Here is a 12,381-nt window from a genome sequence, read left to right on the forward strand (position 1 = left end):
AAAAAAAAAAACAAACCCAAACACTTGTGCTAGAATTAGTAACAGAGTTGATGGGAAGAGGTACAGTATGAAATCAGTTTCTAGAGCACATACAACTAAATTTTTAAGAATATGTTCCTTATATTCTTTCCACCAGACAAAAGAAGACTGATTTCATGTTAGAGGAATATAGATGATGCTGTATCATCACAAGGAGAATGAAAAGAGGAAAGGAAAAAACCCACCCCTATACATATAAACATCTGGTCAGGGGAATAAAAGTCCTATTTTTACTTGTGCACAGGTTTTTTTTTCTTTGTAATTCAAAATAAATTATTCTAAATTATTGTAGCTTTAGAACACTGATTTTGGTAGCATTAACTTTTCTGTACCTTACTGGTCTATTTAGCAGAAACAAGACCAAATTATCTCATAAAAGAATGAAATAGCATTTTAATGTTCCATTTTAATTGTTGGCACTCACTCTTTCAGAAACACATAGGCATTACCAATGGAAAGGATATCTCAAGTTAGCTGATCTATAATACGAGAGACTTTATGAAGTATCATGAGGAACACAGAAACAAACAGTATGAATAGAAGTGGGACAGACTGTGTAAATAACAAAAAAAATTTATGTAAAATCGGACTTCTCAGCTTCTCTCCTCAAACGAATTTGGAAGAAAAATCCATAACTGAATAATTTTAAGATTTTACTGTAAAATTAGAATGGTTTGCTCTCTGCCCCGTATCAGACAGGAATGATCAAAGAGTGACTTAAACCAATTTCACTGGCTGATTCAAGGACCTCAGCAGATTCCACCCCACCAGATGGTGCACGCCTACAGGCAAGGGAGATGACCAAAGAAAGAGACTGTAGAAACTAGGAAAGAAGATTTCAGAAAGGTTAGATCTTACAGCTGTGATGAAGACAACAGTAATGGGACCCATGCACAGTATGGCTGCAAATGCCGTACAAAATCTCAGGATGAAACAGAGATTAGTAGCATTGCCGAAAGGCAAAGAGCCTTGGGAGAGCTTCAGAGGAAAAAATGAGGACCGTATTGGCAATGCTAAGTTAAATTAATGTAAATAACATCTTCCACTCCTCATACATTTACTAGGAATTTAAATTCTTTGAGGTATATTTCTCAGAGATGAATGGATGAGGTACTGTCCTCACTGCTGTAAGAAGCTCAGGTATATAAACTTTCCTTGCTTCAAGCATAGAAAACTTTCTAATTTATTACATTTCTTATTATGAATATTTTGAATACAAAGAAATGATGCGAAATATTATATGTATTACAATTAATGTGTACATTATTTATACGTACACTCTCATTTCTTAAATTGATTTTTAAGTGCTTACTCCATTTATATACCATGAATCAAAATTAAAATGTTGAAACAAAACTCTTCCTTTTATGCTTGTTACACCACAAAATGATATGTAAAATTACCAAACAGCAGTGGATTGTGGATTCATATTAATACATTTCAACCAAAATATATGAATGATTTATATCTATTTTATTATTTAAATTAGCTGGTTAATGATGCATATATACTAAATTTCTTCATCCATAATCCAGCACTGCATAGTTTAATGCTAGCTAGAAGAGAATTGCTTGCTCTCTCCTACATCCTTGCAAACAGCATCTCTCTCTCCTCAAAACTACATAAGGAAGGTTTGATAGCTGTTCCCACATTGTATTTGTATGATATCTCTACAACCAGCAGGTCAGCTCCATCCAACCTTGATCTTATTTTCCTTACAGATGATCAGATTATGGTCCCAGTTGGTATGTTCAACTGTTAAAAATTAACTGAGGCACATAATCATGAAATAGAATATTTTCTTTATGCTCACCTTTTTACCATAGATACCTTCATAATTTGTATGCAATAGCTGCAGTGGTTGAGTGGTTGCTGCAAAGGCAGTTTGAATCCAAAGTTCAGTCACAGGACAGGTGTTGCAACAGCTGCCCAGACTGTCCAGAACTGTGCCAGAAGGACTGAAATGCCTCAAATATTGACATGACCTACAAGGATTCTTTTCTTAGGCAAAATAACTTATTTTTAATACTGAAAAAAGATGTGGAAACATACATACAGCCTGGGGAAGACTACTCCTGTGCAGCACTGCATCATGTGCAAAGCTGCCAAAATATAACCAGATCCAAAGAGCTGTCCAACCTGATGACCAAAACCTCTCTCTTAAAAATAACACAGTTCCTTCTCAGTCCATTGAATATATTCAAGGCAAAACATGAAATTTTTGCCTGTGATTGCCTGAAAGATGCTGAGTAAGGTCAGAGGGACTTGTTCTAGGCAGTCCACATTGGTCGTGCTGGGTTACAACTGATCCTTTGCATCACTGAACAGATGAAACAATCTTCTGCAAAAGATCCTGAACTTTCTTGACACCAACTTCCCTTCCTCAGCAACCTCAAAATCTCAGTATCTTTCTAGCTTTCCTCATTGAGACTACCAGCATTTTATGTAAAATGGACTGTATTTTTTCAGAGTGGCACTGCCTATTACAACTGTTACTTACAAGCATTTTATTATACATTGTGGTTCAAATATGAAAGCCAAGGAACAGTAAGATCACTCAGTGTACCTGCATCAGAGAGTTATTTATTTCTAAATAACAAATTTAGAAAATAAAAATTTCAGAATAGCCTGAACAGGAGTGAAATTGCTCTTAAAAATAGCAACTTTTCAAATTCAGACTCCTGGAGGACTAGAATATCCACTAGAATAGTGCAACTATTTGGTTAACCTATGGGCTATTGGAAGCAGTGGGAAGTAGTGCGTTTATAATTCAAGATAAATCACTTATAAAGAATTGAGGCTGGTGGTGTCTGTTTTCCTCTTCAACAATGGGATACATAGTATATTACTGATTTTTATTTAGTTTCAATTACTAAGCAAATAATATTACATTTAACTAGTATTTTTTTAATTAAAGAAAATTATAAAATTAGCTCTAATTTTTTTTTTTTTAAATCCTATAAACCAGGAAACCTAAGAAAATAATACCTGTATTAGCACATGTGCATGGACATGTGAGTGTTAAAAATAGTATATTGACAGTACCTGGATGAACTTAAAGAAGTAAAGCTTATAGATTCTGTTTCGCAAACTCTCTCATCACCTTTCACAGCCTGTTTCTGGCTAAAATGAACTACTAAAGTTTGGGGTTTTTTAATTTCAATACCCTAGAACTAAACTACTTTATTATATTTACTTGTTAAAAACATTCCTCTTTAAAATCAATGCTGTATCAGCATCATGAAACACGTTGCCTACCTATATTGTGATGGAATAGTTTTATCCCTTATTGTTACTCCTTATTGCTACCTCCATAACGCAAACAATACTTTAACATAGTAGTTAATCATGTTGTTCTGGGGGGGAAAAAAAAAAAAGAAATAATCCAAAGTTCACCAATGCTTTAGAATTAAAAAAACCTGAATCCATTATTTTATAACAACTAATAAAAATGGCAAAAATAAAAAGTATTTTATAAATCAAGTATCTTACCTTTTCGTCCAGGGTACACATGAGGGTAATATTCATAATAAAGATCAGGCTGGTCTAAATTTCCAAATGGTTCAAATTCCATTTCTGCATTTTGGAATAGATTCAGTTTTACCAGCAGTGCTAGTCTCACAAACCACAGCTAAAAATTAATACATATAAAAAAAGGAAAAGACAAGGTCTGTTACTAGCTTCAACCACAAGCCACATCCAAATACAATTTCAACTTTCTAAGGTTTTCTGAGTAAGTTGAGTAAAGAGTTTCTATGTTACTTACTGATAAGAATGAAGATTTATATTTACATGCTCTTTCACAGAATGCTTTTCGTAAGATCAGTAAAACAAAACACAGAGGACTGATGCTTTAATTGTTTGTAAAGGTATTGAGATTTTGAAGATGAAGTTTAAAAACTAGCCTGCTTGAAAATTAGAACATCTCTCTTTAAATCGAGTTAGCATGTAAGAATTATCAATCTGATTTTTAATTATTTTTCCAATTTTATGCAATTCTTAAAATATGTTATAATTTTGGTGAAATTCCATTAGCTTTATAGTTACTAGGGCCAGAACCATGACTTGTCATCTGGTCACATTTGTTCAGTAAAACCCTTGTAATGTTTCATGAACCTTTATTAATTTGGGTTCTTATTTTCTTATCATCAGTAAACATACTTCTAACATTTGAAATCTTACTACAAAGTTCACACTCTAGATAGTGTCCATGAACTTCAGTACAGTGAGTCTTCCAAGACAGCAAAACATATTCCTTTTTACTAGTGTAATTACCTTTAAAAACATACAATCAAGAGAGAATTTTACTTTAATAAAAATATTTTGTTTTAAATGAAGACCTACTTTATGTAAGCAAACGGAAAAAGTGACTTACTACAATACTTTAAAATAAGCTCAGTTTTTAGGTGACAATTGGGAAAAGAAGTGTGATAATATAAAAAAAAAAAAAAAAGGCCACTGTGAATATTGTTGGAAAAAAGTGACATGGGTGTATCTTTAAACATACCTGTAAAGAATCTGTTGTATGGTTAGTAGGTAGTCCACTTTTTTTATAGCCTTGACCGTGTGCAGTTAGAAGCCGCCCACACAAGTCAACTGCTGCCCTCCAGTTTTTACTGCTCTGGGAAGAAGAAAAGAGTAAGTAGCAAAATCATAAAGTCCCTAAAATGCGTAACTGCTTATTTTGCCTGAAGCAGCTACATGTACCCATCAGTAATAATGACAAGGTCAGGAGAGCTGGCCGGTGAGCAGCAGAATGTCATTTGTCAAAGCTGCACATCTAATTAGGCAAAAAGTGAAATCAAGCATGAGAGAGAGTTAATATTATCAGATCACTGAAACAAAAGAATATACAACACCATATGGGATTCTAAACTTAAAAGCTATATCATGTTTGCTAATATACCTGAATACATTGTAATATTCAAAATTTTCTTTTCTCTTCAAAAGGAGAAAAAAATTGCCAGCCATATTTCAATAATCACACCCAAGTTACTCTACTGTTATAAAGTTTTTAACGCTTATTCCTACCTCACTGACTTCAATATTTCAGATTATAACCCCTAGTGCAGTTCATTTAATGAAAACAGACTTCCCTAACATTGCCCAGAACACAGAATTCCTATCAATTAAGAAGAAAGGACAAGAAACAATACAATGCATAAAATGATAAATTCAGAACAATAACAATTCTTTCACCTATAAAATGTAAACATTTAAATTTCCATTGCATGGCTAACTTAAAAATATTCTTTTATATTTATATTTATTCATAAAACAAAATCATTCCTAGTTAGACAAGTCAAACTGTCTTGTCACACTGTCATCCTATTAATGCTTCTGCCTTGTATATGCTAATGCAGCCATGTAAATAGGTAACTACCAAAAACTAAAATGCAAAGACTAACGCTTCACAGGTTTTAAGCTACCGTACTTTTCTATCACACAGAAGAGTTTTTGAAGAGACATGTATGCAGAAGGTCATTATAAAACAAATACATCTTGTTCCTGAAAGTAATCGTTTTTGAAATAGTTTCTTAAACACATTAAAAAAAAGGCAAATGTAACAGAAAACTGGCATGTTGGCTGGTGAAATGTAAAGGAATATAATATATTTGTATAGGTGCTTGCAAAGTTCAGGTACTCACCTTGAATTGGTATTTTATTAAATTCTCTCCAATGTTTAGTTTTGAAAACATGTCAATACAGCAAGCAGTTACACAGAAAAAATAGTGGTAACAGCTGAAGTGTTTTCATACTCTCTGGCCCCCATTTTGCAGCCATATAGTTCAAGGGGCCACTACAGAGGTCACCATGCACTGACCACCTCATTTCTCTCCTCTGCATTGTTAAAACTCAGATAAAAATTTGAGTTTCACTGCAAATGCAGAAGTCGGCTGACAGCAAGACCACGAAGCAGCACAGCAGCTTCTGAGATGTCTACGCTCTTATGGAACAGCAGGAATTGATAATGCATTTATAGCATCCTTCAACAACATACATCTGTATCAACTTAGAAAAGCAGAAAGACACGGACATGGATTACCTGAAATTTATTCCTCTTCGGCAAATTAATTTCTTATGATCCTTAGAACAGAAGCAGACACAGACTCTAAAACTGTTCAACTTTTCTTCCCAAGTGAGAGTTAGGATCCAAAAATAATACTGGAGCATTTATGACAAACTTAGCTGCTACAATTTTTAAAATTCTCTTTCAGGCATGGACAAAAAATACTTTTCCTTTATAGAACAAGACAGCCAGGAGAAGCAAGTCTGACAACCATCGGAAAAACAGTCTTTGCTGGAAAATGAAACATAATATTCATCATGATTTCAAAATTAGAGCTGCCTGCTGGTCATGGAGCATAACTCTCTGTGGAAACTTAACAGAAGGCTCCTGGTAGTATAACTTAATTTGAAATTAGGATGACACGTTATCATCTCTGGCAAATTGTACCAGACTTACAGCTGCCTGAGTTGCCAGCCCACCAGAAATCTTTATCCAGTCATTTCAAACACCTCTCAAAACCTTGCAGGTCAGTCACTTTCACATTTCCTGTGGTCTACAGCCACACAGTCCTTACAACCCAGGTCCCTTGTTCCTGAAAGTAATAGGGATGAATTTTGTTTGTAAGTCATTAAGTAGAGGCTCAAAGCAACTATGGATACTACAGCTTCAGATATAGCATCAAAAATACCAAAGAATGTTCTCAAATAATAAAATAATTATTCCATGATGACCAGGACATGGTCCTCCAGGAGCAATTGTGTGAAAACATTATTTTCTCCTAGAAAAAATACCATCAATGAAATATTATTGCCAAATAGTTCACTAACACAGTATCAGCCTGGCAGAAGAGAACTTCTCTCCACGCGTGACATTAGCAAATCTTTTTTTCACAAAAAATATGGAGCTGTTGTTCTTTTAATGAAAGCCACCAGCCTGTATGATTTCTGCACTTTTTACACACTACTAGTCCAGATGTTTAACTTGTGAAGGGATTTTTTGGGTCCATATAGCATAACCAAAAATTAAAAAAAGAAAAACAAAACAAAACATTTCAGTACTGACTGCTGTAAACACACCAAAGCTAGGACAAGCAGATTAGCCACCCAATAGTCAATGAGATTGCATTATTCACAGAATCACAGAATTGTATATGTTGGAAAAGACCTTTAAGATCATCGAGTCCAACCATTAAACTAACACTACCAAGACCACCACTACACCATGTCCCTAAGCACCTCATCCAAACGTCTTTTAAATACTTCCAGGGATGGCGACTCAACCACTTCCCTGGGCAGCCTGTTCCAATGCTTGACAACCCTTTCAGTGAAGTAAAATTTCCTAAGATTCAATCTAAACCTCCCCTGGCACAACTTGAGGCCATTTCCTCTCGTCCTATCACTTGTTACTTGGGAGAAGAGATCGACCCCCACTTCTCTACAACCTCCTTTCAGGTAGTTGTAGAGAGCGATAAGGTCTCCCCTCAGCCTCCTTTTCTCCAGGCTAAACAGCCCCAGTTCCCTCAGCCACTCCTCATAAGACTTCTGCTCTAGACCCTTCACCAGCTTTGTTGCCCTTCTCTGGACACGCTCCAGCACCTCAATGTCTCTCTTGTAGTGAGGGGCCCAAAACTGAACACAGTATTCGAGTTGCGGCCTCACCAGTGCTGAGTACAGGGGGACAATCACTTCCCTACTCCTGCTGGCCCTTGCAGAACTTCTCTCTTCTTCACAAAATCGGAAGAGGTCCTGGGGGAGGTTTACATACAGATGGGGAAACCGCACAGTAAAAGAGGTTTCAAATAAAAAGGATTAATTTTTTTCTTTAATAAAGACAGAACCAGCCCAATAATTTTTTATCTTTTCATTGAGCTTCTTAAGTTGTCTGAGATTTGAATACAATAACTCTAAGTTTAAATAAAAAAAGTAGACAGTAGTGCCAGGATTTTGTGAGGCTATGTGCTGTGTTGACCCTGGCTGGACACCAGGTGCCCAGCAAAGCCACTCTATCACTCCCCTCCTCAGCTGGACAGGGGAAAGAAAATATAAAGAAAGGCTCATGGGTCGAGATAAGGGCAGGGAGAGATCACTCACCAGTTACCATCACAGGCAAAACAGACTCAACTTGGGGAAAATTCATTTATTACCAATCAAATCACAGTAGGGTAATGAGAAAATAAAAACTAAATCTTAAAACACCTTTCCCCCACCCCTCCCTTCTTCCTGGGCTCAACTTCACTCCTGATTTTCTCTACCTCCTCCCCCCCAGCAGCATAGGGGGACAGGGAATGGGGGTTGTGGTCAGTTCATCACACATTGCCTCTGCTGCTCCTTCTTCCTCAGGGAGAGGACTCCTCACACTCTTCCCCTGCTCCAGCGTGGGGTCCCTGCCATGGGAGACAGTCCTCTACGAACTTCTCCAACGTGGTTCCTTCCCACAGGCTGCAGTTCTTCACAAACTGCTCCAGCGTGGGTCCCTTCCATGGGGTGCAGTCCTTCAGGAACAGACTGCTCCAGTGTGGGTCCCCCACAGGGTCACAAGTCCTGCCAGCAAACTTGCTCCAGCGTGGGCTCCTCTCTCCATGGGTCCCTAGGTCCTGCCAGGAGCCTGCTCCAGCGTGGGTTTCCCACGGGGTCACAGCCTCCTTTGGGCATCCACCTGCTGCAGCGTGGGGTCCTCCATGGGCTGCAGGTGGATATCTGCTCCATCGTTAACCTCCGTGGGCAGGGGTACGCCACGCAAACCCAACACAGGCTATTACCCCATAGAGGTAGGAACTAAAAGTTTTATGTAGCTTGAGGTGATAAGGCTTGTGTGTTACAGAGCTCCCCCTGTCCACCCTTTTTTTTTTTTCCTCTCTCTTCAATGAGAGCTTACCTTGCACACAAATCTGACATGCCTTTTTTGGAACCAATACAGTATGTTTATTATCTTACTGCTTCTTTTGATTGCACCTCCAACCTAACCAAATACTGTATCTGCAGCTTTAAGAGATAAAATGACATGTAAAAAATGATAAAAATGAGTGTAAGGTGACCTACTCTCAACTCCTCATTTTACAGACTTACATTCCAGCATTTTCAAAATAACATGACTAAGGCTATCATGATCCCCTTTTATTAAAAGCAATAAAAGAAAACAGCCTAAAAAACATCTGAAATGGAGTAAAAGATAGGACTTATAAATTCTGATAAATCCACATCTAAAGATCTGGTAATACTTCTAGTCCATTTGGTCAAAGTTAAAAGTAACTGAGATATTCTGTACATCTCAATGCCTTCAATAAGCCTATTTTCTACAAAGACGGATAAAAGAATGGGATGTAGGGTAGGAAAGAATTCCAGTGACTAAAACTAGAATGTCATTAGTTCAAATACAAGAATAGCACTGAAGATATATTTTTTAGATTCAGAAATGAAGAAAACTTCCAAATGAGTAAAATGACCCAATACAAGCCAAAACTGGAAAAATATTTTTTACATTTCTTCCTTTTCTAATAAAGTGTCATAAGAACTTTAATTATGAGTTTTCACTATATCTGAAAGACTGTTTTCATTCTATTATGAAGATATTCACTGATTTGGACTGAAAAAAATACTACCGAATAGCTGAATACCACTGTCTCACATGCATAACTGTTCCTTGGAAGTCTCCTCGTGCAGATCAATTTTGCTTGATCTTTTAATTACGGTTGAAAAAAGATCTTAGACATGTGATTGCAGAAGCATTCATATTTCTCCTTTGTATACAATACTGTACATTGTTTTCCTGAATGAAAGCAGTGCAGCTGAGGTGATGCAACAAATACGGCTAATACCCAGGTAGAATTATTCTGTCAAGCAAAGAGAGTCATGCAGACTGGACATCTACAGAAAACATGTTCAATGAAAAGGGAACTCACCTGATACATGAAGAGAATTTATAACATTATTCAGTCTCTCAGGAAAACAATTTTGACTCAGAGGTAAGCTACTGAAATTTTATCCAATAAATTGATGCTTTTTAGTGTAGAAATGCAACCTCCCCCACAAGTCCCCAATTACTGTTGGTGCTACTTGTGTCTCCCATCTTCTCTCAAATCAGCTACAAAAATGTTGGAAATTGCTCACTGATTTAGAAATAAAGGAACACAGTGTCCCCCCCTTATTTTTAAGGATAATTTCTGACTTATTAAAGTGAATATGTATGCCACACCACTGTATTCAAGTTTGTTATATTTGAAAATATATGTAAGAGCACAACATTAATCACGTGCAAAAGTAACAGTATATGATTTTTTTTTTTTAAATAGACACAAAGGGAGTCATTAACTCTACATGTAACACCATTAAAGTGATTAAAATGTCCTCCTCCACTAGCTATGACATTCTTCTCTCCTGTAAATTACATTGGTAGAGCACTTTCACATCAGTTAAGAAAATGTAGTTAGTAACCCTTTCCTGGTCTAGTAGCTTGAAGAAACGATTGCATACTTAGAGCAAACTTTGCGTATTTATAGTGGCAAGATACAGTAGTTGTTTCTTCGGTATGACAACTATCAAAGACGTAATTTTCCTATGGCTGCAAACACCTTACAACTCAAAATATCAGAAAGGTCTCTAGTAAGAAATACTGTGCTATTTGTTCAAATGAGGGTAAACAATTAACCTAAAATATGGAATAACAGGCACTAACATAATTGCAGCTTGCACCTTGTATGTATAATTTTTATGTGCGGCTGTAAAACAAAGTAACGCTGTGAAGACAAGCTCTTGCTTACATTTATTTGCTCTAGAGGTAAATGCATGTTCCTATACCAGATTAATAAAACTTTTCAGAAACTGAAAACTCAGGTTTTGTGTTTTCAGTTGAAAAACATAAACATTTAGCCTGTACAGATGTATAACTCTATTTTGAAGTTATCATCTCAATGATAAGCACACAGATTTATAGAATTACTTTGCTGGACTGCTCCAGCACTCCTATATCTCTTAAAAGCCTCAAAGTTGTAAAACTAGTTCAACTGCACCACCTCTCCACCATTACCCTACCAGTAAGGCATTTCCAATTCACTATGTCCCATTCCATAGCAGAAATTGAAAATGTGAGAGTACAGTTGTTCAATAAACCAACTATCCATCTTTGGCTTACTGGTACAAATCTCACTCAAATCAACTATAGACCAAATTCATGCTGAACAAACGGTTTTGTTAGCCGAGTTTAACAATCCGAGTTAAACTGGTGAACAACTATTTGTCTTAGAAATGATGCTGCTGTTGGTGGTCTCATCAGAAAAGGTGCACCTTTGGAAGTTCATCTTACTACCTTCTTGATAATATTTGTTTTCTGACAACTAATTGTACTTGAGGAAACTTTTGCAGACTGTTTCCACTATGATCCCCAAAAAGGACTTCAGACTCCAACATTCTTTGCTGCAAGCACTAACTTCATCTTACCCACAGAACTGTCTTTTAACTTGTACAAGTAAATGTTTTTTACTGGAACTTTTATAAGGAAAGTGAGAAGTTACTACCCAAGGGTGTACACTGGAATCAATCCAATTTAAGATATTCTGTTGTGACCCTGGTGAACAGAGCTCGTATCTGCATTTGCAGATGTAACCTAGGAAGTATTGTCAATATATGTAAGGACCACAACACTAAACAGGGATCAGATGATTTACAATATCAGAATAATAGAAAAGGCAAAACACAATGATTAACATAGAAAGTTATGTAACTTACAATATAATGTGTTGAGTTCTAGACAATGATAATAAAAAGATGTTGGCTTCAACTGGAAGAGATTCTGAGAAGAGCTCCTAGGATGATTATGAAGACATTCATGATGAGATGACTAGAAGAGTTATTTTTGCCTTTAAAAACAAAAACTGAGAAGTGGAAATGTCACTGCTGTCTACCCATACAAAGTAGCAGGGAAGAGGAGACAGATCCCGAGAATAGCAAATGACTTAAAAAGCAACCCGAGATCAAAAGAGTTAAATTGTTGTAAACAACTTTATCTTTGATTAGAAAAAAAGATTTTGAGAGAGGATCGATTAGCGTTCCTTTGATTAACCACCAAAGGAATGAAGTTCTGGAATAGCCTTTGAAAGTAGTGGCAATGTATCTGTATTTGTTAAAACAGCCAAATAAGCTAACAGAAGCAATTGTATGGTAGAATAGAGGAGCTCCAGAGTTGCAGCTGAAGACCTGTGGTATGAAGATTTGGGATACTGATGAGCCATTTAGCATGCTTTCCCATTCACATAGGATTAAAACAGTAACCAGATACAAATGAAGCATTTTCCTCTGGAGCAGACAGGCTTGGAATACTGCTCTTTTTTTTATTTTCTT

General features: G+C 36.4%; 1 protein-coding gene across 5 annotated transcripts in view; it reads right to left on the bottom strand.

Moving 5' to 3' along the window:
* Positions 1–12,381, bottom strand: part of TRAPPC12 (trafficking protein particle complex subunit 12) — a 58,917-nt gene that overhangs the window by 36,893 nt on the left and 9,643 nt on the right. For all 5 annotated transcript variants that reach the window (XR_012041336.1, XR_012041335.1, XM_072855106.1 and 2 more), the window contains exons 4-5: positions 4,547–4,660; positions 3,532–3,670 (exon numbers count right to left, since the gene is read on the bottom strand). Coding sequence is in view for 3 of the 5 variants with exons in the window: in XM_072855106.1 (XP_072711207.1) it covers positions 3,532–3,670; positions 4,547–4,660 (253 nt within the window). In the remaining 2 variants the exon portion in view is untranslated. The remainder of the gene's footprint in view (positions 1–3,531; positions 3,671–4,546; positions 4,661–12,381) is intronic.

This window comes from Ciconia boyciana, chromosome 3, assembly GCF_034638445.1.
Source record: "Ciconia boyciana chromosome 3, ASM3463844v1, whole genome shotgun sequence".
Taxonomy (NCBI): Eukaryota; Metazoa; Chordata; class Aves; order Ciconiiformes; family Ciconiidae; genus Ciconia; species Ciconia boyciana.